Source organism: Caretta caretta, chromosome 2, assembly GCF_965140235.1.
Source record: "Caretta caretta isolate rCarCar2 chromosome 2, rCarCar1.hap1, whole genome shotgun sequence".
NCBI lineage: Eukaryota > Metazoa > Chordata > Testudines > Cheloniidae > Caretta > Caretta caretta.
This window is the reverse complement of record NC_134207.1, coordinates 223,996,292-224,022,906: the sequence shown is the minus strand read 5'-3', so window position 1 is coordinate 224,022,906 and position 26,615 is coordinate 223,996,292. Positions and strand designations below refer to the sequence as shown.

Below are 26,615 nucleotides of genomic sequence, written 5' to 3'. Positions count from 1 at the left end.
AGCTAACTTCATTTCTACCTTCTCATTCATGGTGGAGGTGAGGGCAACATGGGCCAATCTTTACCACAGAAGCCTCCTCTATATAGTAATGAGCACAGTGTCACCTTTCATTGGGAAAGATATTTGTGAACAGTTGCCAGGACTGCTTCAGTATTCAAACATCTTGAAAACTGTGTTCAGCACCCATCCTGCAAAAAACGTAGCACCTCAATAATGAAATACTTTGCCTGATATTGATCTTCCATTAGTTGAGAGGTTACTTTCTCCCTTTACCCAGTGTCCTGCATAGTAGTGATGTTTGTTATTCACCAAACTGTCTATATCTTTTGTTGTTTCAAAAGGGAGTGTGGAAAATATTAATCTGATTTGTATTACAAACCACCTAATCTTTTTTTAAGTGGGGAAAAATTGGGAGATTTCTTATAAATATTTACGAAGACGGTTTATTAAACTGCTAAAATATTTGTTCATTTGACATGCTTCCTTTGTTAATATTGTGAGAGTTAGGTTAATTAGACAGTGTTTTCTTGTTTAAAATTCACTTGGCATACAAATGATTTGAAAGTTGCTGGTGAGAAACCATTTAGCACTGAATCACTTTTCCCCTTTTCTATTTTCTAGAAGCTTTTGTCATTGCTGCAAAGTTTATCTTAAGTATGTAAAGCAAAAGTGCTGTAATTTAAATTGATATTAACTGTCACTTTATAGATAATGGGTGACAAAGTTCAGCTGCAGAAGTCTTATCATTATAAATCTGATACTATACTGAGAAAATTATGCTGTTGCTATCATTCTTAAAAGGTTCTCCTTATATGTTCTAAGGATAAAGTTTCTTTAAAGAAAGAGAATTTTTGTGTTGGATTAGCTTGGTAACAAAGGTTTAATGGTAGAAAAGATTAATGTACAGTTCGTATCTGGTAAAACCGCTTTTGAATTTTGGCCTGCACAGATTGAATAATCTTCCTTCTATTCTTAGAACATATTTACTTCTAAACTACTTATTCAGCCCCCAGTCCCTGCCCACACTGAGCTATCCATTATGCTGCAGTTCCCTCAGTCAGCCAGGCATGCAGTCCTTTCTTCTCCAGTTCCAAGCAGTAACTAACTGCTGCTCTGTTCTGCAGGTCCTTTTAGATGGCCCTCCAGGCCCTTCATTGATTTCCAGCAGCCCCTCTGCTTCCTTGCAGCCACTCTAGGCCGCTTGGAGGACCTCTCCACTGCTCCTTTCCTGAGATTGGTGTGGCAGAATCCTGAGGTCTCCAGCAGGGGGCCTTTGGGCCTAGTCCACCCCATTACACACTCATTAAGATTTATATGGCTATTGATTGACAAACCCCTTATTATTTATATGGATGTTGATTAAAAAACCCTTATAACATGTTTTGAGTAATTGCGTGGATAAAATGAATGTCATGAATTAATGTTTCTAAATTATGGTTAATAGCTTCTTATAAAATTCATCCAGTGTCATAGACTCATAGACTTTAAGGTCAGAAGGGCCCATCATGATCATCTAGTCTGACCTCCTGCACATTGCAGGCTACAGAATCTCACCCACCCACTCCTGTAATAGACTCATAACCTCTGAGTTAGTGAAATACTCAAATCATGTTTTAAAGACTTCATGTTACAGAGAATCCACCATTTACAGTAGTTTAAACCTGCATTCTGACCAAGAAATAATTTTATAATTGTACAACATTTGGTTTAGAAAGTACATTGATTTTTAAATAGACGCTATGTTTCTACAAATTCTCTAAAATTCTTGATTAAAGCAGCTTTTGCAATAACTCTTATTTCTTGGTCTGTCATGTATAGTGTTCTAAAAGAAACATTACAGTACTTGCCTATTAATAATAGCTGCCAAATGGAGCAAACATATATTAATCTCAGATTTTTGGATAAAGCTATAAGAAAAATGGATTCAACAATATTCACATGTAATTCCACTGGTATATGTGGAAAGAGATGGAGGAAAGAAGTAGAAAGAGAAACCCGGAGGTTGTTAGATGTGTATTTTTTCTAATGTTGTGGCAAAAGCTTTCAATTGTACCTCTCTTTTAGTCTAAATCTGCCATGTTTGTGTGTGTGTGTGTAATTCATTGTTCTTGGTTTTTTAACTTCAGGATGGAAAACTTAAAAAACAAAACCTAACAAAACCCCAGCTTGTATTGTTTTTAATTTGGTTTAGTTTAATCCCATATACATAAAACTTCTTGTTCTGTTCTAAGAGCTATAACAGCAAAAAGAATTATCTGTTGAATGTAAAACAAGAACAACAAAAAAATCTTTGTCCTGATCCTGCAAACATTTACGCACATGAATAATTTTATTCCAGTGAATAAAGTGCATATGTGCCTGTTTTCAGGATTAAGGCTCAAGCTTCTGTTGCATCTTAAAACAGTGGTGGTAAAAAAAAGGCCATGGAATGAATACTAGGGCTGTCCAGAAAATAATTCCATTTTGTGAAAAATGTGGAGCTTTAAAGACTTGTTTTTGTTCCAATGCAGAATGAAAATGAGACCTTTTAAACTTCATTTCCAAAAAGCTTGGGAGGTGGGAGACCCGTGTTTCAGTCCCTGCCCTGCCTGATTCAGTGCAGGGATTTGAACATGATTCTTCCACATCCCCAGTGAGTGCCCTAACCACAAGGCTATTAGCTATTCTGGGGTAGGTTTCTTCCTCACATTCATTTTGATGAGAAATTCCATCCTGGACCTGAGAAAACCTACCAGACTAAATTTTCATGGTAATTGATACATTTCCGTTCAACACTTCGGTTTAGACAAAAATGACACTTTTTTGGACAGAAAAAAATTTGTTGAAATATTTTTGTTGAAATACAACTCACTGAAATCAACAGTACAGCCTCTCTCTTTTAAAAGTATTAAAAGTATTGCCCCTGGGAAATTGAGGCACTCCTGCCCATGTCATAGTCCAACTTGAATTTCAGATCAGTACTTTCTGCTGGCCATACACTGTATTAATAATACGAAAGGCTGTAGTCTGTTGTTTTTAAGCAAATTACTTGTAGTCTATGGTCAAGCTGGCAGTTTAACTTTCAGTTGTGAAAAGTTTAAACAATCCCTGCCTTAACTATCCTGCTGTATCCTATATTTCTTCCAAGGTAAACATTTCAGCTAATTTTCCTCAAAGTTGTCTCATGCATTTCTGGTAAAATAAATAATATTAACACATGGTTGAGTCAGAAATGGCATTGTAAAATATGCATAAAATACTTTTTAATAAATTGATGTTGTAATTCATAAATATAATGTCAGGTTGATAATGGTTTGTTTTCTTCAGGGAAAACCAATGATTTTTCAATGGAGTTTTTAGTATTGTGGTTTCATGCTTTTTATATAAAACATATATAGAAATTTTATTTTCTATTTGTGATGTTGCTGCGAAAGAGAAAAAAAAAATTAGGTATCCGATGCCCTTAATACTTAATCTGATACAGAGCTACTTCCTTTTTGCCGACACATCATAAACGTAAATGAGGTTTTTTCCTCATTTCACTTCAACTCATTTTTTATATAATGTATGGAAATAAGAAACTAGATCCCTGTTAAAAATTCATTTTCCCTGGTTTTCTCCTCATTCAGTGAAGAGATCTTAACTGTATCTGTACACACATACGAGCACTGTTAAGAAGTGAAGTGCATGAAAGTCAGGAAATACAGCTGAGACATAGCAACTATAATTCTGTCCCATTGGAGCTTTGTTTCACAAGAGCAGCCTTTAATATCAAGATCAACATTTTCAAAGATGGGTAGAATGGGGGTGCTGACAACAGGGCACCTATGATCGAATTTCCTGTAATAAGTGTACATATTTAAGGAAGGGCTGTGTGTGTGCTCGTGCGCAGCAGAGTTGTGGGCAGGTTTTCTGGTGGCTCAACTCTTGAGACCTCTTGGAACCTGTGCCTTTCAAATCTTAATGTTGGAAAACAATGTTTTTCATCTAATTTAAAAACAAAAGCAACAAAAACCCAAATTTGTCAGATTAAATTAATGCAGTGTTACGATTTATCTGAAAGCTGTCGTGAACTCATCGAATCCTACTACTGTGTGATATTCTGTTAATGTGCAAATAACTGATATTAACAAAATTACTTACCTTGTTGTGATTGCTCCATGTGTGCACAGACTGCATATGAATTGGAGTCCTTTTTATGAATGTTAATAGCTTTGCTGTTTTTAAGTCAAATTTCTTCCAATGTGTGAAAACTATTTATATGCTAATGGTAAGTGCTATTCTATGCCTCTAAGAGCTTTAAGCCACTTTGTGCCCTCCTTATGCGGGGCTTCTTTTCGATCTGGAGAGGCCCCCAAAGGAAATTATACAGCTTTATGGCTACCTAAGTTAATGCAGTTTCCCTAACATGGCCCTCTGGCTTGCAAGGGGGTCCTTGGATGGCATCTTTATTGTGTCTGCAGTGGGGGAATCCTTCCTCGGTAGTATGCTGGTTTAGGAGTGCCTCTTTACTTGCTCTGGCCCTTTTATTTGGCATAAAGATGCTAGAGCGAGATGAGATTATCACCCTAAATATGTAAATGTTCCACCCTCTTCCCCCCCCCCCCCGAATGAACAAATCATTCTCTTATTTGAAGTGTTGTCACTTATGTCACACCTGGACAAACAGAGTAAAATAGCAGAGTAGAAGGCTGCTAAGCCTTCCCTCCTGGGTGTGGGGGTGTGTGTGTGTGTGTTTAGAGGGAGGATTGGTAACAGATGAGAAGTTGGAATTAGCAAAAATGAGAGACTTGCTGCACAGGAAACTTTAGTAAATGCTCCTCCTGTGGTAAATTTCAGAGTAGCAGCCGTGTTAGTCTGTATTCGCAAAAATAAAAGGAGGACTTGTGGCACCTTAGAGACTAACAAATTTATTTGAGCATAAGCTTTCGTGAGCTACAGCTGAATGCATCCGATGAAGTGAGCTGTAGCTCACGAAAGCTTATGCTCAGATAAATTTGTTAGTCTCTAAGGTGCCACAAGTACTCCTTTTCTTCCTGTGGTAAGACAGTCCAGTCCAAGCTTTCCTTTCCTGGCTAGAATGCCATACTTTTTAGCTGTTGTTCTGATATGGTATGTGAAGTTGTAAACCCCAACCTGTCTACATCCCTGGAATCAGGTGGTGAGGAATGTATTGCTGCACTCCAGGTGACCCAAGCAGGCTACAGCAACATGCTTGAATGCTTTCCTTTTATCCCTCTTCTCTGTGCCCTCTTTGTTAAGCTGGTTGCCTCCCTTGTGTCCTTTTCCCATGCTATCTTCACACAACTCTCAATTGCTAAATCCCTTTCCTGATACTAACCCCCATGCCTTCTGCCTTTTCTAAGTCTCTTTTCAAAATCCAGTACTTTAATGAAGTTTATAAACTACACCCTCTTAAACATTTGAAATAAAATATAAGGAAAAATAATTGATACCCTTAAAGACTTCAGTCTCTCAAGTAATCACATTCTTATTGTGCTTTCCCTCATCTTTCTCCATTCCTTGTTTTTTGTCTTAACTTAGGTTGTAACCTCTTTGGGGAAGGTACTTCATCTGTATTGCCAAGAATCATGCATAGCTATTGTACAGGAGAAGTGCTAAACAGTAAATATGTTCTCTTATCACTGGCCAGTGCCTTAAATCCAAAAGACCGGCTGTTCTAAAATTAAAAAGGCTGTTAAAGGCTTAGTTTGGTCAGCTCAGTTAGGTATGAAACCCCCCATCCTCTCCCTAAATTTTGAAAGAAAACAAGAAGGCTTATTCTGCATGTCTTCATTCGGAAGAGCACACAAAACACCAGAGCAGACATTTTTTCTGATTTACCCTCTCAGTCCATGTTTCACAATATTACTTACTTCCAGTGGACAAGAAAGAGCTATGCATATCAGTACCCAAGGAAGATTCACCTGGATGGATGGAGAACTGTTCTTGTTAATCTCCCCTCCCTATTGAGGCTTCTCCCAAGCATATCATTGAGAAGGAAACTTGACAGATTCTTAAGAGGTCTTTTGAGGTTTTTTTACTTCCTCTTGGCTTTCTGTACATTTACTGTACTTTGCTAGATCATTTATTGAATATCATTTACAACTGCTTTCTGCATCTGGCAGCTGAAAGTGCCCTGGGGAATTATCACTTGATAGGTTCAAAGCATTTATATGTCTGATCACATTTCTCTAGAAGTTGTAGGATCAGCATTTGAGGATTTTGCCCTCAGAGGTTTTTGAGTTCTGGATAAAAGTAACTATGCCAGTTTACAAAGACCATGCAACCTTGGTGCTTTGGTCTTATGTAGATACATTATGAAATGCTGAAAGATTTTCTACTCCCTTTCTCTTCTACTTAAGAGACACTCAAAGTACTTGATGCTGCTAAGATGTCCATCTGTCTCCCTCTGTTCTACTGGCTATGCTGATTGCAGCTTGCAGAGCTTTCTGGATGGAATATTGCACTGGAGGCTGGCTTGCCTAAAAAAATTAAATTTGTGACTCTTCTCTCTATTCTGACAGGTGCCTTTGGGGGAAACCCCATTAAGCAAGCTTTTACGAACCTGGCAGAAATATAGCTATTCTACATTGGCCACTCATGAGATGAGAATGGATGTTTGTTCATTGTCCATAGTCAGGAGGAGATTGTTCACCAGCTCAGCTAAAACTGTTTCCAGGGCACGCTGTATTCAAATGGAAACACTTCCTATTGCTGTACAAATCCCGTCAAGTTAGAGAACAGCATTGTTCATGTGGAGAACAATTTTATTTTTTTTCTTGTAAAAAGAGATTCCTCTGCATATGTCACTTTCTAAAGATACCCTATCCTTAATTGGTATCCGATGAAGTGAGCTGTAGCTCACGAAACCTTATGCTCAAACAAATCTGTTAGTCTCTAAGGTGCCACAAGTACTCCTTTTCTTTTTGCGGATACAACACGGCTACTATTCTGAAACCTATCCTTAATTGAGTATTTCAACATAACAGTTATCTTGTTTTCTGTTGGAACTATTTTTACCTCTGTGGTATTTTTAATCAGAAATAATTTTTACTCTGTTAGCTTTACATTTTTCATGCTTAGTCTCTGCCAAAGATGAATTTTGTTAAATATTGTTAGTGCTTTTAAATAGTTAGTAATTTGCATGTTATAAATGTCAGATGTAGGGAATAGATGGGAATAGTTGACTTCTACTTTCTCAACCTACAATAAAAGTTCTATGCAAATCGAAAGTGTGCATGTCTAAATGCATCTGTCTTCCCACTAAACTTTATATATCATCATCTTCAGGCCCTGATCCCGTAATTTAGGGTGACCAGATGTCCTGTTTTTATAGGGACAGTCCTGTCACTCCCCTCCCCCCCATATAGGCGCTTATTACCCCCCATCCCTGTCCCGTTTTTTCACAGGTGCTATCTGGTCACCCTTCTGCAATTTGATCTGTGCTCAGGAACTTCTGTGCCCATTAATTTCATTGGGACTCTGTGTACATGCAGGGGTTTACTTTTGCAGCTCAGATTGCAGGATTCAGCACTGTTAGCTCATAAGCTCCTGAAGGCAGAGGTGGTGGTGGTGTGTGTCCTCTGTATCTGATACAATGGAGTGCTGATCCTGATTGGAGTCTCTGGATACTACTGCAATATAAATGTGCTACAATAATTGCACTGTTTTTTTCATTGCAAGTGCAAATACAAACGGATGCCAACCGGCTAAGCCAATGGAGTGTCTCTTCCATCATAACTATAGTGTTACTAGTGTAACTGCACTAAACTTTGCACTGTATTTAATGGCAGATGAATGGTTTTAGAAGGATAGCATGGATTATAATAGTGACATGATGTTACACAGACATACACTTTTTAGAACAGCGATCTGCTGTGAAACATTACTGTGAGTTATTAGTTTGGTTTTAAACACAATGTAATACCAGGATTTTATTTTCTTACTAGTGAATTGAATTCAAAACTGCAAGACACTTTGGAACAAATAGAGGTAAGAATTAGTGTTTGGATTTTTATAATATGTGAATATTTTTACATTTCAAAGTTTATTGTGACTTCCTAATTCAAATATTTTGGCATTAGCAGTTATTGTACATAAGAATTACTTTAAAATGTTATCTCTGTAATGCTTTAGACATTGTAGTTCATATGGAATTGTGTGCACAGAGTTAAACCCACAGTAGTATGATAGCTATACTTGTGGGCCCTATATTTAATTAAAGTTTATGCCAGCATTTAATTTTAAAGCAGTCAGAAAGGAATGGAGTTTATCTGGGATATGGCATTCTATATACTTTGTGGAAAGTCAGGTTTGTGAGTAGATTAGAAGCAGCTGTAGTATTTTTTTTTTAAAGTTTTCCTCATGGTCCTTTTTATATTTCACTTCAGTCTAATTAAAACCTCTACACAACTTTCCTTTTTTTTTTTCCTTCTAGTGATAGGTTTCTCCTCCATGGTCTCATTCTGCGTGGGAATGATTAAAATAGTTGTTGGATTAATGTTGCTTTTATTTTTCCCTTTTAACACAGGCTAGGCATATCTTTTTTTTTTTCACTCAGATTTCACATTCCCACTTCTCTTTCATTGATTCACGGTTTCTGATTCCTACCTGACAAGATTCTTATTAGCAACTAACTTTTCATCTTGTGATAATCCGACTGAACAGATTTTGAATTAATTTGCTGAAAGGGCTGCATGCACCTCTACATTCTTCCTCATTGCTCTGTAAAGTAAATCCTGCCTTGTATTAAATTCTGCTGAAGCAGCAGCAATTTACAGGTAGTTCATGTTAACACTCAAGCTCTTGATTGGTTTCAGAGTAACAGCCGTGTTAGTCTGTATTCACAAAAAGAAAAGAAGTACTTGTGGCACCTTAGAGACTAACCAATTTATTTGAGCATAAGCTTTCGTGAGCTACAGCTCACTTCATCGGATGCATCCGATGCCGATGAAGTGAGCTGTAGCTCACGAAAGCTTATGCTCAAATAAATTGGTTAGTCTCTAAGGTGCCACAAGTACTCCTTTTCTTTAAGCTCTTGATTGTTCAGGATACACAGGTGACTGAGAGACAGACACTGGAATGGATTTTAACTGGTAGACTTTAGTAGCTTAACAGTGGGTAGGGATGGTATATGCTCACCCATCTCTCATACCAGGCATTTAACTGAGTCCCGTGTGGGGTTACTAAGCTCTTACCAAATCACCGGTAACTTGCGGTGGACCTCTTTGCCTATCCCTGACACCCAGGACTCAGCTCACTTCTGAGTCCTCTAACTCAGGTGGGCAGAGACGAGTACCAAGAGAGACCTTTTTCTTCAAAGATTTCAGGCTTCTCTTCCTCCTTACTGGTGCAGGGTGTCATAAATATAAATGGAAGGGTAAACCCCTTTAAAATCCCTCCTGGCCAGAGGAAAACTCCTCTCACCTGTAAAGAGTTAAGAAGCTAAAGGTAACCTCGCTGGCACCTGACCAAAATGACCAATGAGGAGACAAGATACTTTCAAAAGCTGGGAGGAGGGAGAGAAACAAAGGGTCTGTGTGTCTGTCTATATGCTGCTTTTGTCAGGGATAGACCAGGAATGGAGTCTTAGAACTTTTAGTAAGTAATCTAGCTAGGTATGTGTTAGATTATGATTTCTTTAAATGGCTGAGAAAAGAATTGTGCTGAATAGAATAACTATTTCTGTCTGTGTATCTTTTTTGTAACTTAAGGTTTTGCCTAGAGGGATTCTCTGTGTTTTGAATCTAATTACCCTGTAAGGTATCTACCATCCTGATTTTACAGAGGGAATTTCTTTACTTCTATTTACTTCTATTTCTATTAAAAGTCTTCTTGTAAGAAAACTGAGTGCTTTTTCATTGTTCTCAGATCCAAGGGTTTGGGTCTGTGGTCACCTATGCAAATTGGTGAGGCTTTTTATCCAACATTTCCCTGGAAAGGGGGGGTGCAAGTGTTGGGAGGATTGTTCATTGTTCTTAAGATCCAAAGGTCTGGGTCTGTAGTCACCTAGGCAAATTGGTGAGGCTTTTTACCAAACCTTGTCCAGGAAGTGGGGTGCAAGGTTTTGGGAAGTATTTGGGGGGAAAGACGTTTCCAAACAGCTCTTCCCCAGTAACCAGTATTAGTTTGGTGGTGGTAGCGGCCAATCCAAGGACAACGGGTGTAATATTTTGTACCTTGGGGAAGTTTTGACCTAAGCTGGTAAAGATAAGCTTAGGAGGTTTTCATGCAGGTCCCCACATCTGTACCCTAGTGTTCAGAGTGGGGGAGGAACCTTGACACAGGGTCTACCAGTGAAATTTCAGGTCTCATTTATCTGTAGGAGCTGGCCCTTTTAGCCTTTATCCACATTGGATAGTGGTCACAAGTTGCAACAGACTGCACATTTCTATATTCCCTTAATATTAGAATTCCGAATCCTAGTTGTCTTTACCCCACCAGTGCTTCCACAATGCTGTGAGGAAGGTGAAAACCCATTGCACCTTAGCCAGTTTGGCGCAATGAAAGAAAATCCTTTCCTCATCCCCCCAAAACAGGCAATTGGTCATACCCACAGTATCCTGGAAACACAGCTCACTATCTAGAACTACAGGGTGGGAAGGCAGGACAGCTGAAGAGGCAAAAGGCATCAGCAGTCTAGCGAGAAGTTTTTAAATTTGTTTTTTGGGGGAGGCAATCAGCTACAAGTCTCCCTTCTCCCCCTTAGCCAGTCACTGGGATACAGCAAACTTGAGGAGAGGGGAAGGCTAGCACAGGCATTTTGGGGCAGGTATTCCTCTCCCCCACTGGGAGTGGTGCATCCCCTTTTTGGTCCAACCAGCAACATTCTCTCCCTCTCCCCCCGGCCTGACCTGTAGAGATGTGAGCATCATTTTTCAGGCACAAGCTTTCTCCCCTTCACCTCCGTTTTTGGGAACAGTACATTCTGCCTGTGGTCTGACCAGATGTCCCTATCTCCCTTCTGTCCCTATTCAAGAAAGAGAAGTCCTCTTTTAAACACTGGAATTAGCTATGTCATACACATTGCAAAGATTAACATAAGGTCAGCCTGTGCTTCATGGAGTGTTTTATATTATCAATTATTTGAGAATATAAGAACTCTTGTTCAGCTGGTTAATCTTTTAGTAGTGGCACTTTTCAGTTGTTGAGTGCTTCTGTTTCTTCCCATGCATTTTGTCAGTCTGCTACTTCAAAGCACAATGTTAGGTTCAAAATTTGCCTTTTTCTGAATATTTATTTTCTGTTACCCAAGTAATACTTAAGACAACTATATCTGGAGGATAAGAGAAAAATTCTCTAATTTTTTCATTTAATTTACATTGTGCATTTGATAGCAATCTGTGCTTAGTCACTTTGACTCTCTCATGTTCCTGCTTTGTGTGAATCTTTCACACAGAAGTAGGGGAGGGAAAATTATTGTATTACACACAAAAAAGGAAAGCGGGGTTTAAATCCACAAAAATTGGTTGGGGAATTGCAGAAGTTGTAGTAGCTGAAACTATATTCAATTTATTTTGTATTCACTCTGGTTCTTTCTGCTTCGAGGTCAGACTAGATGATTGAATAATAGTCCCTTCTGGCCTTAAAAAATAAAACAAAAAAATCTATGAATCATATCCCCCATGCTCTTAGTTATGGTCCCAATCTATTTGCCTAGCCCATTCCAGTCTCCCCTTCTGCTCCCTGTCCTCAGTCAGTATTCCTCCATCCCAGCTCTCAGTCCCAGTTTCCTTCCCCCTTCACCAGCCTGAAAATCTCCATTCCAAGTTGTGTATTCCTAGGCCTTTTGTCCCAGTTTACTCCCATCCGAACCTGGCATCCAGCTCTTGTTCCTTGTGCATTTGAATCAGGCAGCTTCCTTCAGAAGGCTCTCTGGGCATCAGCAGTGTGAAGTACTGAGAGTTCAGGAGAGACACGCTTTAAGTTCTGGATTCTGGCTGCAATTGCAGAGGAAGTCCTGTTTGGTCCCAGGCTGGAGCATGCTCAGTATGGATGGAATTTTTGGAGTTTTCAGCTGTGAAGCTGTAACAAGTCTCTGTGGAGCATGTACAAATTGCGATTTATTTTATTTATTTATTTTTAAGGCTTATAACTTGGCCAAATTTGGGTGGATTTTCATGGGTATGGCAAAAGGCACATGCCTGACATGAAGACCTCTGCCTGCCCCTAGAAAATTACAAGTCCCTGCTCCACAGTATTGGACAGTAGAGCTTTTCAAAGAAGTCTCCAGAATCTTTTTAACATGAGCAAAACAGCATATTTTTCACGAGCCTCAAACTTAGACATGGCTAAGCCATTTTGGCTGAAATACTGAGGCAGTCACCTGGCCTGGCAAATTTGTGTCTAACTAATTAAAGTTTATCAGAGTTAAGAGTTGAAAACATGGACTTACAATGGGAAGCGTCGGGCTAACTTAATAGATGATGCTACCAGCCCCTGTAATAAATATGGATTAAAACCTCATAGTGTAATAAAATAACTCCTTGGTTCCTTTTATTGAATGTTTAACATTTACTTCTTTAATTAAATTAGGAACAATTAGATGTAGCCCTCTCCAAAATATGCAAGAACTTTGATATCAATCATTATACCAAGGTGCAGCAGGCTTACAGACTACTTGGAAAGACACAGGTTAGTACTTATTCTTCATATTTTATAAAGAAAATAAATGCTGCCACAATATTAAGTTGGCAAGGACTACCTTGGAAACTTATTTATTGACCGCGCTCTATCTTGTTGCATATGTGTTTATAAAGACTTTAGCAATGCTCATATTTGTTGTGATCGGTTGCATGGTAATGCAAAATGTCGTTTCTGGTCAATATGGAGCTGTTGTAGCCATTCCATACTAGAGGTTGCAGCTGAGTTTAAACCCAGTTTATGTAACTGTCTTGCCGATCTAAAACCTTGGATAGGATTGCAATACTCTTTTGGTTAAGTCACGTTTCATTAAGATATACGGTAGTTACTGGAGAATCATGATAACAGGGGGATCCAGTTAACTCCAACCTGGATAGTAGAGGTCGGAGTGATATATATATATATATATATATATATATATATATATATATATATATATTTTTAAAGAGCTCAAGGAAAGTAGGAGCTAGGACTGAGGATGTTCTGGAGAGACCTTAGTAATAGACAAGCTTGAGGAGGAAAGTTAGGCTGAGGTTTGTATTGTGGTGTTGGTGTCTCTGGGTTATCAATAAAACAGCCCCCCAGGGAAGGGGTTTGGACACTATCTCAGGGTCTCTGTGTTCTGTTGAGGATGAGGTAAGGACTTAGCCCAGGTTTTCCTGGTCATGGATTTGTTGATTTATCTGGCAATGTGTGAGGCCTGGTTGACCTTAGAATGCTAATTTTTTAACAGTGCTTTCATCCATGTGGATTTGCTCTTTTCAGTGCTTTTGTTGTTGTGGCAACAACATAATTTTTCAACTGTATGTAAATTGTTTTTTGGTGCTTTGGTTTTGGTCCTATTTTATTTATTAACTTAAAGCATTTTTCAAAAGTATTAAAATACTCCAAAATAAGCAGTTGTGTCAGGAAAAAGATGGTAATCTGTAAATTTTTTTAATGTATTTGGAAGAATCAACTCATTTATTAAATGCAAGGCTTTAAAAGTATATAGAACCCATCTGTGGTTCCAAAGTATAATGTATGATATGTTGGGAAATGTCAATAAGCAAATTAATCAAACATACGTAAATAATTAAACATTTTTTAATGAATGTGCCTAACTTGTGAGAGTTTTCTGATCAACAGAATGAAACAGTGAGTAGTATTTTAGACCTTACATGCATCATAAAGCAGGAACTTTTTTTCTTAACTGACATTACTGATACTGCAGTATTGGCTATATTTTTATTTGAAAGATGTCAGTTCTAGACATGTCCTGAAACACACTTCAGTATATGCAGAGCACAAAATGAAGTCTCCCTATTTTAATTGCTGTTCATTTTGGGTAACTTTAGTACCAAACCTTTTTAAGGCCTTCATTTTTCATTCTATTTAGATTATGTAATTCAAGCTAGGTTTAGCGGAAAATGCTCCGATTGATTATTTGCTTCTCTGTTCTGTATTTGGAAAGAAGCAGAATGACATTCGTATCTTACTCTCTTCCGTCAGTAACTGGGGAGGAAGATAAAAGGCAACTATTAACTTTCACTCAAAAGTGTTTAACTTTATCTGGTCCTGTGGAGTTAAGAATATTAAAAGAATGGCTAAGGAGCTCTCTGAAACGTTAATTTTTTTGTTTGTTTTTTTTTTAAACAAATCTTGAAACACTTTGAAAGTTCCAAAGGACTGGAAAAACTAATGTTTTACCAATATTTAAAAAGGGTAACGGGAAAACCCAGGAAACTATAGGGCAGTTAGACTGATCTAGATCCTAGGCAAAATCATGGAAAAACTGATAGGGGATGCAATCAGTAAAATATTAAAGATGTTAACATATTTAATGCCACTCAATGTGTTTGCGTGGAAAATAGGTCTTGTCAAACTAGCTATAATTTTTGATGCGATTACGACTTTGGGCTTGTAAATATAAATGTGTTAATGTAATATACTTAGCCTTCTGTAAGGCATTTGGCTTTGTCCTGCATGATCTGATAAAAAAAAAATAGCATTCTGCAAAATCAATGTAATTCACATTAAATAGATTAAAAATAGGTTAGCTGATAAATCTTTAAAAAGATTGTAAATGGGAAATAGTAATCAAATGTGTTTTTTTTGTTTTTGTTTTTTTTCCCTAGTGGGATCCCACAGGGATCTGTACTCACCCCAATGCTATTCACTATCTTTAGTAATGATCTGGAAGAAAATATAAAATTGCTGGTAAAAACTGCGGATGACACAAATTGAAGTGGTAAATAATGATAGGGACTGATGAAATGATAAGACCCACCAAGACTGTATGAAAGGTTTCAGAGTAACAGCCGTGTTAGTCTGTATTCGCAAAAAGAAAAGGAGTACTTGTGGCACCTTAGAGACTAACCAATTTATTTGAGCATAAGCTTTCGTGAGCTACAGCTCACTTCATCGGATGCATACTGTGGAAAGTTTAGAAGATCTTATTATATACACACAAAGCATGAAAAAATACCTCCTCCCTGGTCTCTCTGGTCACGCGATTATAGACGTGAAAGTCACTATTTTACAACAGGTTTCAGAGGAACAGCCGTGTTAGTCTGTATTCGCAAAAAGAAAAGGAGTACTTGTGGCACCTTAGAGACTAACCAATTTATTTGAGCATGAGCTTTCGTGAGCTACAGCTCACTTCATCAGATGTTTACCGTGGAAACTGCAGCAGACTTTAAAAAACTTCAAATCCAGACTCCAGCGAGAAACTGCTGAATTGGAATTCATTTGCAAATTGGATACAATTAACTTAGGCTTGAATAGAGACTGGGAGTGGCTTAGTCATTATGCAAGGTAGCCTATTTCCCCTTGTTTTTTCCTCGCCCCTTCCCCCCGCCCACCCTCCCGACGTTCTTGTTAAACCCTGGATTTGTGCTGGAAATGGCCCACCTTGATTATCATACACAATGTAAGGAGAGTGGTCACTTTAGATAAGCTATTACCAGCAGGAGAGTGGGGTGGGAGGAGGTATTTTTTCATGCTTTGTGTGTATATAATAAGATCTTCTAAACTTTCCACAGTATGCATCCGATGAAGTGAGCTGTAGCTCACGAAAGCTTATGCTCAAATAAATTGGTTAGTCTCTAAGGTGCCACAAGTACTCCTTTTCTTTTCAAGACTGTATGGTAATGTGAGCTCATTTGAACAACATATGTTTTAACAGAGCCAAATGGTAGGTTATACATCTGGGAACAAAGAATGTAGGTCACACTTACAAGGTGGGTGAATGTGTCCTGTAGAGCAGTGACTCTGAAAAGGACATAAAGGTCTGGTAGATAACCAGATGAACTTAACCAATCAATGTAATGCTCTTCTGCTTTTCTTTCCTTTTTCAGACAGCGATGGACCAACTACATATGCACTTCACTCAAGCCATTCACAACACAGTGTTCCAGGTAGTTCTTGGGTACGTAGAGCTGTGCGCAGGAAACTCGGACACCAAATTTCAGAAGCTACAGTACAAGGACCTCTGCACAGTACGTGGTAACATAGTTGTCTTACATAGTATTTGCATACTTTTTTCTTTGCATATCACCTTTAACATGTCTCATTTTAAGACTGTGTGTGTGTATATTTATATTATTAAAATGATCTTAATTTCAGCTGTTGTTACAATCACTTAATAAAATTTGCATGGAGTTAATGAGAGACTAGTTCATCAAAATCCTGTGTGGGTTTGGATTAAGATGATACTTGGTACTTTGAGGTTCAAAAGTGTGATCATACACTCAAATTAGTGTTAAAAAAGAGAGACAGAAATTTCAGACCACAAATAGGAGATAAATACTTCATACTTCTGAATTTAGGGCTTGATGTTTACCCACTGAAATTAATAGTAGAATTGCCATTGATTTCAGTGAATTCAGGATCAGGCTCTCAGTTGGAATAGTGTGTAACATAGTGAATTTCACTGAAGGCTTGATCCAAAGCAGATTGAAGTAAATGGGAATCTTTTCTCTTAATTTTGAGTCAGGTCCATAATTCCAGCAAATTAAAGAGACCCATATATGACTTTAATATTGAGATTCAAAAGCCTGATTAAAGGAAGCTTACACAATGTGGTTACAATACATTTTCCTTTAACTAGTATGCTTGCACGTGCTGTGTATCTGTGTATATCTCACTTTGGAAAAAATTAAAATGTCTTGAACATATGATGTAGAATCCTATTCTATTTAAAAAACAGAAAACTAATTATAAGAATTTCCTTTCCTCAAAATATTAAATAAATGTATAACTAGCATCTATTACTGGGAATTTTTCAAAAATATTTTATTAGAAAAAGTGATTATTTTAAATGCTACTTTCAATATACTTTTTATCTTGCTTCATTTGTGATCATACCATTAAACTCTGAGGGATTTCTTTACTTTTTGAAAAAATAGTGGAAAATTAGTGAGCTCAGAGGTACTTCAGTTCAGCCAGACATTGACATGAAACTTGAAATTGTGTCTCTAGATTGAAGGTACTGAAAGAAATTTGTGTATCACAGATTGAGCCCTCAAATATTCTCACACTTGACCAAACCTTGACTAACTCAAACTTCTGACCAACTCCTTCAATCATTCTTTTAAATTGAAGTATAGTATCAAAAAGATTAAAATTCCTTCACTGATTATTATGCTGCTCTTTCATTTCTTAGAAATGTTCTGGAATTGCTTAGCTTCAACCAGTAAACACTTCTGCATTTAAGATTTTTTTTTATTTTGTTTAATAGGACACTCATGTTGATTTCAGGCCCAAAATATATTTTGAAAAGAGGAGTACAGACCCTAAGATCTGTGGTACTGGGAAGCTGATTTTCAAATCACCTTCAGAGGAGAGGAAGGGCTTATCCAATAAGGCTCCAGAAGGATGGAGTAGAGAAGTGGCAGGGACCAGCAGTGGATGGCATTTCCATTATACAGATAAATTGATGTACAATGTGGTAAAAAGAATGAAGACACCAAATCCCTTGCTCTGTTCACTAAACCAGGGGTTCTCAAACTGTGTGTCGGGACCCCAAAATGGGTCACGACCCCATTTTAATGGGGTCGCAAGGGCTGGCATTAGACTTACTGGGGCCCAGGGCCAAAGCCTAAGCCCTACCAGCCAGGGCCAAAGGCTGAGGGCTTCAGCCTGGGATGGTGGGGCTCAAGTTACAGGCCCCCTGCCTGGGGCTGAAGCCCCTGGGCTTTTGCTTTGTTCCTCCTGCCCAGGACAATGGGACTCTGGCTTTGCTCCCCCACCCAGGGCAGTGGAGCTCAGGTGGGCTCAGGCTTCGGTCCTCTGTCCTGGGGTTGTGTAGTAATTTTTGTTGTCAGAAGCGGGTCGCAGTGCAGTGAAGTTTGAGAACCCCTTCATTCTCTCTGAAGTCTGCTGCTTTTTCATGTTTCTTCATTCTCTTAAACTTTGATTTTTTTAAAAAAAAATTAAAAAAAATTCTTTTAGCATTGTTTTTTTTAAAATTGAATTCTGCTGTTTCCTCTCCCTTCCATGACTTTCTAGAGTCCTCTGTAGTGATTCCCTTTCTTCACTGATATTTGTAACACTACCTAATTTAATTGTTTGCAGACTATAGTAATGTGCTGGTCCAATTTCTTTCAGACTCTCAATTAACTGTGTAGTGTTGGTAGTCTCCACTCCTGCTTACATCCTTACTATGTAGAAAGATTTATACGTTACTGGAAATTCTCAATTCCATGTTTTCTTAAAACAGCTTACCTTCTCTGAATTACAACATGGTTTCATATGTCATTAGCTTAATTGATTTTCTTTCTTTGTGAACAAAGCAAATAACTGATATTTTCAAGTTATGTGGCACTTCAGAGGTTACTGTCTGGTTCTCTGTATAAAGAGATTTGATGCACAGCAAAAGATGTCCCTGTATTTAAGGCACAATGAATATGGCACAATAATATGAAGTTCTCTTGAAATATGGTATGATGTTGATTTAAAATTCTTGAAACACATTCCTCACTTTCTTGGTAAACTCTGTGTATCTCAAGGATCTAGTGCAAAGTGACAATTAAGGCTAATATTCGTATGTATTTCAAATAGTTCTGTAAAATGTTGGCTGCACAATTAGTTGGTTCATTTTTTGATATTCTAATGAAAAATTGAAATGTATTTTTCAATAAGACTCATTCTCAGGTTGAGAGCCAAAAGCAAACTCTCTTTTTTCTCTCTCTCTCTCTCTCTCTCTTTTCCCCCCGCCCCCAACCATTTCCACATTTGAACATGGACTTTTGCACAAATCGTGAAAAGAATGACTTTGTGTGGCAATGATTGCAGAAACTTACTGAGACCAATGAATCCGATGCATCCGATGAAGTGAGCTGTAGCTCACGAAAGCTTATGTTTAAATAAATTGGTTAGTCTCTAAGGTGCCACAAGTACTCCTTTTCTTTTTGAGATCAAAATGCTTAGTGCAAAATTGCTTTAATTCATGTCAAAAGTCAACAAGATGATACAAATCCAGCAAACAGGTGTCTCTCAAAATTGGGCTTCCCTGGTTCCTCCACAGGACTGACAATTCCTGAGTTACTTTCTGGATTTCAAATCTGCCCCTCTCAGTCTACTTCAATTGCTTCTTTCCCCAGGTACTTTGTCATTCTCTCCCTGGACTCAAGGTTTGGAGCTCTCAACTGAGAGTTAACTTCCTTTTTAAGATAAAAAAAAACAAGCCCTCTTGCTGTTCAGTACCTCCCCATCAATAGGCTTTTATGGTGTCTTCCTATTGCAGGATGTGGTCAGTGTCTAAGTCTGCCCATTGGTGGAACCAGTTCTTTGACTAGGCCCAATTAGGTTTAAATGTAATTGCCTATTGCAATACCTTCATAGGAGAAGTAAGACTGAATAAAACTTTCAGGCTGGAACATTACAGCAATTCTATTTCATTCCCACTTCTTCATAAAAAGGAACCCACCATATTCAGCACTTGTATCAAGGTTGCCAGGTAGTAAGTAGTCTGAGACTAAAAAAATCAGCTTTATTTGTCTGTATCTAATAGAGCTAGGACCCTGTATGTTCATTACAATGTAAAATCAGGAAACTTTTAACATAAAAGTAGCTAATCAGCCCCAGGCTGCTTAGTCAAATTAAACATTTTCAGTCATATTAAATTTTAAATCTTCCCTTTGAGTAGATTTACTGTTGTGATTTTCTGGAAATCTTTCTGATGAACCCATTTGACTCTGTTTGATGTGTGTTCTGGAATTAAATTCAGAATGTCTCCAGGGACGTTTGCTTGTATAACAAAAACGTATGCCAAATCGATAGATTTAGGATGCTGTGATGGCACTTGCAGATTCCTTAAAAGTACTCTTTTGTTATTCTTGAATAGTGACTGCTGGAGTCCCAGGTGAGGATATCCATACTTGAGAAACTTTATTTTCAAAATTTCTTGCATTCATGTTCTATGCAGTAATGGGTTTTTTTTTTTACCACTAAAATAACCTGTCTATAAACCTTCAGTGAACACTGTATATGGAATGCTAAAATGTTTGTCTGTATTTTGCGCTGAATCTACCATAATATATATTACCTATTTATTTTATATGTATACTTGTTCCGAAGTCAGGTTTTGATTGCATGCTAATGTAAAAAAGCATTATTTTCTCTTCATTCGTTCTTGGTCATGTACAGCATATTGCAAGCCAGTGTCCTAATAAGCCTGTTGCAAGCCTGTTGTTCAATTAACTTCCTTGCTGAGCTTGTTTGTTCTGCGGGCATGTTCTGTCCGAACTGCTACACATCCTTCTTTTCTGTTGATTAGTTCTGCAGCAGAGAAGCTTTGAGATACGTTCCCTATACATTAATTTTGTTTCCCTGAGCCTAGTTCAAAGAAATTCAGCTGTTCATTTTACTTACCTGCCTTGTGAAAATGGATTTATTTTGGGACCAAATCAGTATACCAGACCCTCGCTAGAACGCGGGATTTGGGATCCATGCACGGTACCGCGTTAACACCGTGGGGAAATTAGTTGCAATTAAAGTAATTAAATTTGGAATCCAAGGCCACGACAGCGTTGTATGCAAAATCGCGACATATAGATGCGCGTTCTAGCGAGGGTCCGGTGTACTTTTGTTTTCTGTTTAAGCTTGCTGGCTATCTTGAAGTAGAAACATCTCCATTTAGAGATCTGAAAGATTTTTGTTTTTGTTTTTGTTCTTAGTTCACTGTGTCTCAGTATGTTTTTATATTGGTTCTTGCCAACTACGCTAGAAGCACTATGGTTACTGGTCAGTGAATGGACCAGCATGGTTCCTCACATGCTAAGTGCTATTTGTATGGATTTATTCAAGCAAAGTGGATTATGTTTCTTATAATGCATGACCACCTTGAGAATTCATTATGTCAGGAGCACATTAAACTATCTAAAGTATTAACATGTGAATACTGTTTGAAGTAACATAGTTTTGAAAGATTATTTACATTCATATGGCACAAATCAATCCAAATTATTGTGTATCCCTTCATGAATTAAATGCAGCTCGTTTTGATGTGAAATATAGCTGTTTTTAACAGCGCAGAGCAACTTGCATAACCATTTAGGGGAGGTAATAGAGGATGACACAGCCAATTGAAATGGCAGGGTAGCTTGCTGAGTTAAGCAAAATCATAAAATGACAGAATTGTAGGGCTGGAATGAGCATTGAAAGGTCATCTAGTCCGCCCCATGTGCTGAGGCAGGATCAAGTATATCTAGACCATCCCTGACAGGTGTTTGTGTAACCTGTTCTTAAAAAATTTCCAAAGGGGGGAATTCCATGTCCTTCCTTGAAAGCCTATTTTAGAACTTAACAATCCCTTGTAGTTAAAGTTTTTCCTAATATCTAACCTAAATCTCCCTTGCTGCATTATAAGCTGATTACTTCGTATTCTACCTTGAGTGCACCTGGAGAACAATTTATCAGAGTCCTCTTTATAAGAGCCATATCTGAAGACTTTAATCAGGTCCCCCTCCCCCACACTCTTCTTTTTCAAGACCTAAACATACCCGGTTTTTTAACCTTTAATAAGTCAGGTTTTCTAAACCTTTTATCATTTTTGTAGCTGTCTTCTGGACTCTCTCCAATTTGTCCACGTCTTTCTTAAAGTGTGGTGCCCAGAACTGGACACAGTTCTCCAGCTGGGGTGCCAAGTAGAATGGGACAATTACCTCCTGTCTAATATATGACGGTCCTGTTAATACACCCCACAATATTAGCCTTTTTTTGCAACTGAATCACATTGTTGACTCATAATCACTTTGTGATCCACTATAACCCCCAGATCCTTTTCAGCCGTACTACCACTTGCCAGTTTTCCCCCTTTTTTAGCTGTGCATTTGATTTTTTTTTCTTTTTAAGTGTAGTATATTGTACTTGTCTTGTCTTTCTTTAATTTCATCTAGTTGAATTCAGACCAGTTCTCCAATTTGTCAAGATTATTTTGTATTCTAATCCTGTCATCCAAAGTGTCAGCAACCCCTCCCAGTGGTGTCACCTGCAAACTTCATAAGCATATTCCCAACTCTGTTATCCAGGTCATTAATGAAAATATTGAATAGTACCAGACCCAGGACAAACCTCTATGTGACCCTGCTTGATACATCTCCCCATTTTGCCAGTGAACCCTTGATAACTACTCTTTGAGGATGGCCTTATAGTAATTGCACCAAGAACACATTTTTCTAATTTGCTTTTTAGAGTGTCATGTGAAACTGTCTGAAAAGCCTTACTCAAATCAGGATATATATCGCATCTACAGCTTCCCCCTATCCATTAGGCCAGTAACTCAGTCAAAGAAGGAAACTAGGTTGGTTTGGCATTATTCTTGCCAAATTCATATTGGATATTACTTATAACACACATCCTATAGGTGGTTACATATTGATGATAATTTGTTCCAATATCTTTCCAGGTTTCGAAGTCAGGCCTTCTGATCTACAGATCTCTGGGTCCTCTTTGTTCCCCTTTTTAAAGATATAGGTACTGTGTTTCTCCTCCTCTGGGACCTCAGCTGTTCTCCAGGAGTTCTCAAAGATAATCACTAACAGTCCCAAGATAGCTTCAGCTAATTCCTTATGTACCCTGGGATGAATTTGATCAGGGCCTGCCAACTTGATTACGTCTAACTCATTTAAATATTCTTTAACCTGTTCTTTTCCTCTTTTTGCTTGTATTCCTTTCTCATCATTGTAAATATTGTGTTAAGCATCTGGTAGCAATTTAGTATAAATAAAATATAATACTACAAAATTTTGGTCTTAATTTTGACAATATATATAGTGTCTATGATATGTCTGTGAATAACATCAGCAGGAGACTTTTTTTGTTATTTTAAACACAGTGCCATCTTTTCTTCATGTTTTAGAGAGGACTGGTGCTATAACTTAGTAATTTATGGCCATATGGTTTTTGAAGATTGTACTCACAGGTGCCCAACTTATTTACACTGCGCAGTTCTGTTGACTCGATATGAAATCTGCCCAGAATTATAATTAATAATAAAAAAACTGAAAAGACTTAATGATTAATGTGAGGTCTCAAGATACTTTCACCAGAGACATATATTAACTCTAAAGAATGATCCTCATGAGTATTTAATCACTGGCAGAGTGTAAGTGAATATGAATGGCCTGAGCAGTGTATCTTACAACCAGGAATATTACTCAAGTGAGAGAGACAAGTGAACCTGACTGAGTAGAAAATAAAAGTATGCTTCCATTTCAGATTATAATTGTTTCTGATAAAGCTGAGAAAATGGGAAGGCTTAAGTAACCTCCACATTTATTTGTATATCTCTCCAGTTTATATTTGCTATCAAACCACACTTAATTTTCAAATGTTTACCTACTTTTTCTTCAAACATCTTTTGACCACTAAGAATTCTCAGTGTTAAGAAACCACAAATAATAGATCAGTAGATAATCAAAAGATGTGAATCCCTTGGAATGAAACTGATGCTAAAATTTTAGCCCTGTGTATGTAGTATTTGGTAATTTAGATAATTTGGATAGGATTCCATTATTTTGTGTGTTTAAAACAGAATAGCTAAGGTTTTGACATATTGATTTTTACGTGAGTGGGTACCTCGTATGTTTGAAGCCTTATACAGCCATTGAACAAACTTCACTGAGAATTAAAAGTTAAATCATAGGTATTGTGGGAGGCTAATTAAGGAGTATAGTGACAACATAGTAAACTTTGCAAAGTAATTCTAGTTTTTATCATAACCTAACCTTGCAGAAGTCTACTTTGGGTAAAGAAATAGCAGAAATGTATGAACTGCTCACCACAACTCGATTCACGTAATTTAAGTGTTAATTTCAGGCCTAGGTGGGAACATTTAAACATGAACATCATAAAGCAACAGCACTCTAAAATGCAGACTCAATCGGGCACATTCTTTTAAATTTTCATCCAGATTTGAGGCTTTGCCTCTTGATGGCAAATGAACCAGAATGATGAGTTTATCATCTCATATATTGCACTATCTCTGTGCTGTCCCTGCTTGCCCTTACCACATAGGAGATGAATGTATTTGCTTTCTTGCTGCATAACTCCAGTGTAGAAATATGTATTATATTCAATTAAAGCCTTTTTATGAGGTTGATGGTCTGCTCTCTAATGAAATCTTAAAACGCAAATGGCAGTGTTTGAGAGGGTTTTGCTTAGCCTTCAATCTAGACAGTTTGGACAATCTAGACAAACCAAGTTGGCCTCTCGGTGCTACTGCACATATTAGAGTAATTTAATTATTGTGGTGTCCAGAGCCTTTAAGCACGATAGGGGCCCCATTGTACTGGGTACTGTGCAAACGCGGAGAGACAAAACCTGCTTTGAGGAGCTTACACTCTAAATAGATAAGGCAGGAAAAGGGTGAGAGAGGAAACAGAGGCACAGAAAGAGAAAGTAATCTGTCCACAAGGTCACCCAGTGGACCAATGGCAGAGCCGGGGCAGAGTCTAGATCTCCAAACTCTGTCCTGTACCCTAGCCAATAGACCACACTGCCTCCCTTTTTATTCTGACTGTGCTAGAGATACAATTAGGATAAATACATGTGAAATAAATGTTTGGCATTGGTCCGGTTTCTAGTGAACAGTGGTCGAAATATCAAAACCAGCATCTTAACAAATTAGTCCTTGTAGAGAGCCAAGCATTGAGTGGACATTCACAGATTGTAGTCCCCTCCAAAACAGGGATGACTGTGTAAACTTTTAATGGTGCAGTTCATATTGTATGTTTCGCAACCAATATAAGACCTAAAGTAACTCTCTAACATTTTTATTTGAAACTAAAACTCGTAAGTATTAAGCACTTCACAATCCCATGTTGGGACTGGGTAACAAATGGCAAAACAGCCTCTCTTTTTTGTTTATTCGGAAAACTGAGCTGAACTGTTAGTTTTCTCACAGGCCTAACTTTTCTTTTCTGTAGCATATTACATCAGACAGCTACATTCCATGTCTTGCTGACCTCTGCAAAGCACTCTGGGAAGTCATGCTCAGTTATTATCGAACGATGGAATGGCATGAGAAACATGACCGAGATGAGGGAACTGCTTCGTCTTCTGGTAAGATATGACTTTTGAACTAATTCTCTTGTATTCTGTTTGAAAATAAAATACAAGTGTTCAAGTTACTAGTTTCTAGTCAGGTACTTCTGTGGCCCTGACCCTATAATATCTTAAATGTTGTTGTTTGTTTTGTTTATCTCCAGTATGTAGTTACTACTGTTTACATGTGTAATCACACACACGCGCGCACACAGAAACATTACTTTGGAGACTATAAATAATCCGATTGTTTATTAAACTATTCTTTAAAATATCCAGATGTCAACTAGAGTGTGTCATTCTTTAAAAACTTAATGTTTTCCCCTTTAACATTATATGCTTGCATTTGGAGTCATTATTAATCCATACTTCCTTGAATTTAGTATAGAAAAAACAAATACTGCTGAATACTTGAGTGTCTTAAGCAATTTAAAGCTTCATATATAAAACTGGTAATTTTATATTATATATACAGGCTGCAACTGTTTCTTAGGTGAGAAACAGGCAAGGTATCAATTTTATGTTTCAGATTTCTTGGAACTATGTCAAAATGTGTAAAACAGACTTTAAGTTTAGTAAATTGGGCTACTGGGATGTTTATTGGGGGAAGTAGCTTTAAAACCGAGTAATATGATTCTCTGTTAATCAATTCAATTATTTTTTGGAATGTTTTGGAAGTGATTCTCCTTACTACAGCCTTTGTCATCTTCGCTCAGTCTGATCTTTGCACTTCTATGCCAACTTACACACCTGGAACTGCCACCCTAAGGCCTGCAACGCTCCTTCACTTTACATCCAGGAAATCCAGAACCTCTGCCTTAAAACCCGCCTGTTCCATGGCACATTGTGACTATAGTATCATCTAGTCTTGAGTAGGCTGTTTTTGTATTGTCCTAGTACACTCCTTTAGCATTCCAAGCACTTGAGCCTGTTTGTCTTGCACAGCCCTCTTATACACAGGTTGCACTGTACATAACTTGAATTGATGAGAGTATCTAAAGACAAACATTGTCTACATTCCTGTTAGTCAAGATACTTGGATATGGCAGTAGACGTAGAGTGAAATTCTGGCGCCATTGAAGTCAATTGCAAAACTTCCATTGACTTCAATGGGAGAGGATTTCACCCATGGTCTTTATATCTGCAGACCAGTAGAAACAGTAGCTTCTCTCTCTCTCTGACAGGTATTTCTGGTAATGCTGTTGCAGATATTTCTCCTTCTCTGTTATAAAAAGCTTGATTTGTGTAAAACAAGTAAAAAAATGTTGACATCCTTTAGAATGAACTGTGAAGAAAGAATAAAAATGGAGGCGAGAGAAACAGGAGAAAATGGACTAATCTTACCACTTTCTGTACACTTTGAAATCCACCTCTGCATATAAACATATATTTTGAAGTCACACTTACCCACGGTATTAAAATTGATTACATTTGCAGTCGTTTAGATTGCCTCTCTACTTCAA

At 37.8% G+C, this 26,615-nt stretch overlaps 1 protein-coding gene across 6 annotated transcripts in view; it reads left to right on the top strand.

Moving 5' to 3' along the window:
• VPS50 (VPS50 subunit of EARP/GARPII complex) overlaps positions 1-26,615 on the top strand; it is a 198,629-nt gene that overhangs the window by 50,965 nt on the left and 121,049 nt on the right. For all 6 annotated transcript variants that reach the window (XM_048838154.2, XM_048838156.2, XM_048838153.2 and 3 more), the window contains 4 exons: positions 7,932-7,974; positions 12,517-12,615; positions 15,963-16,103; positions 25,035-25,170. In XM_048838154.2, the coding sequence (XP_048694111.1) occupies positions 7,932-7,974; positions 12,517-12,615; positions 15,963-16,103; positions 25,035-25,170 (419 nt within the window). The remainder of the gene's footprint in view (positions 1-7,931; positions 7,975-12,516; positions 12,616-15,962; positions 16,104-25,034; positions 25,171-26,615) is intronic.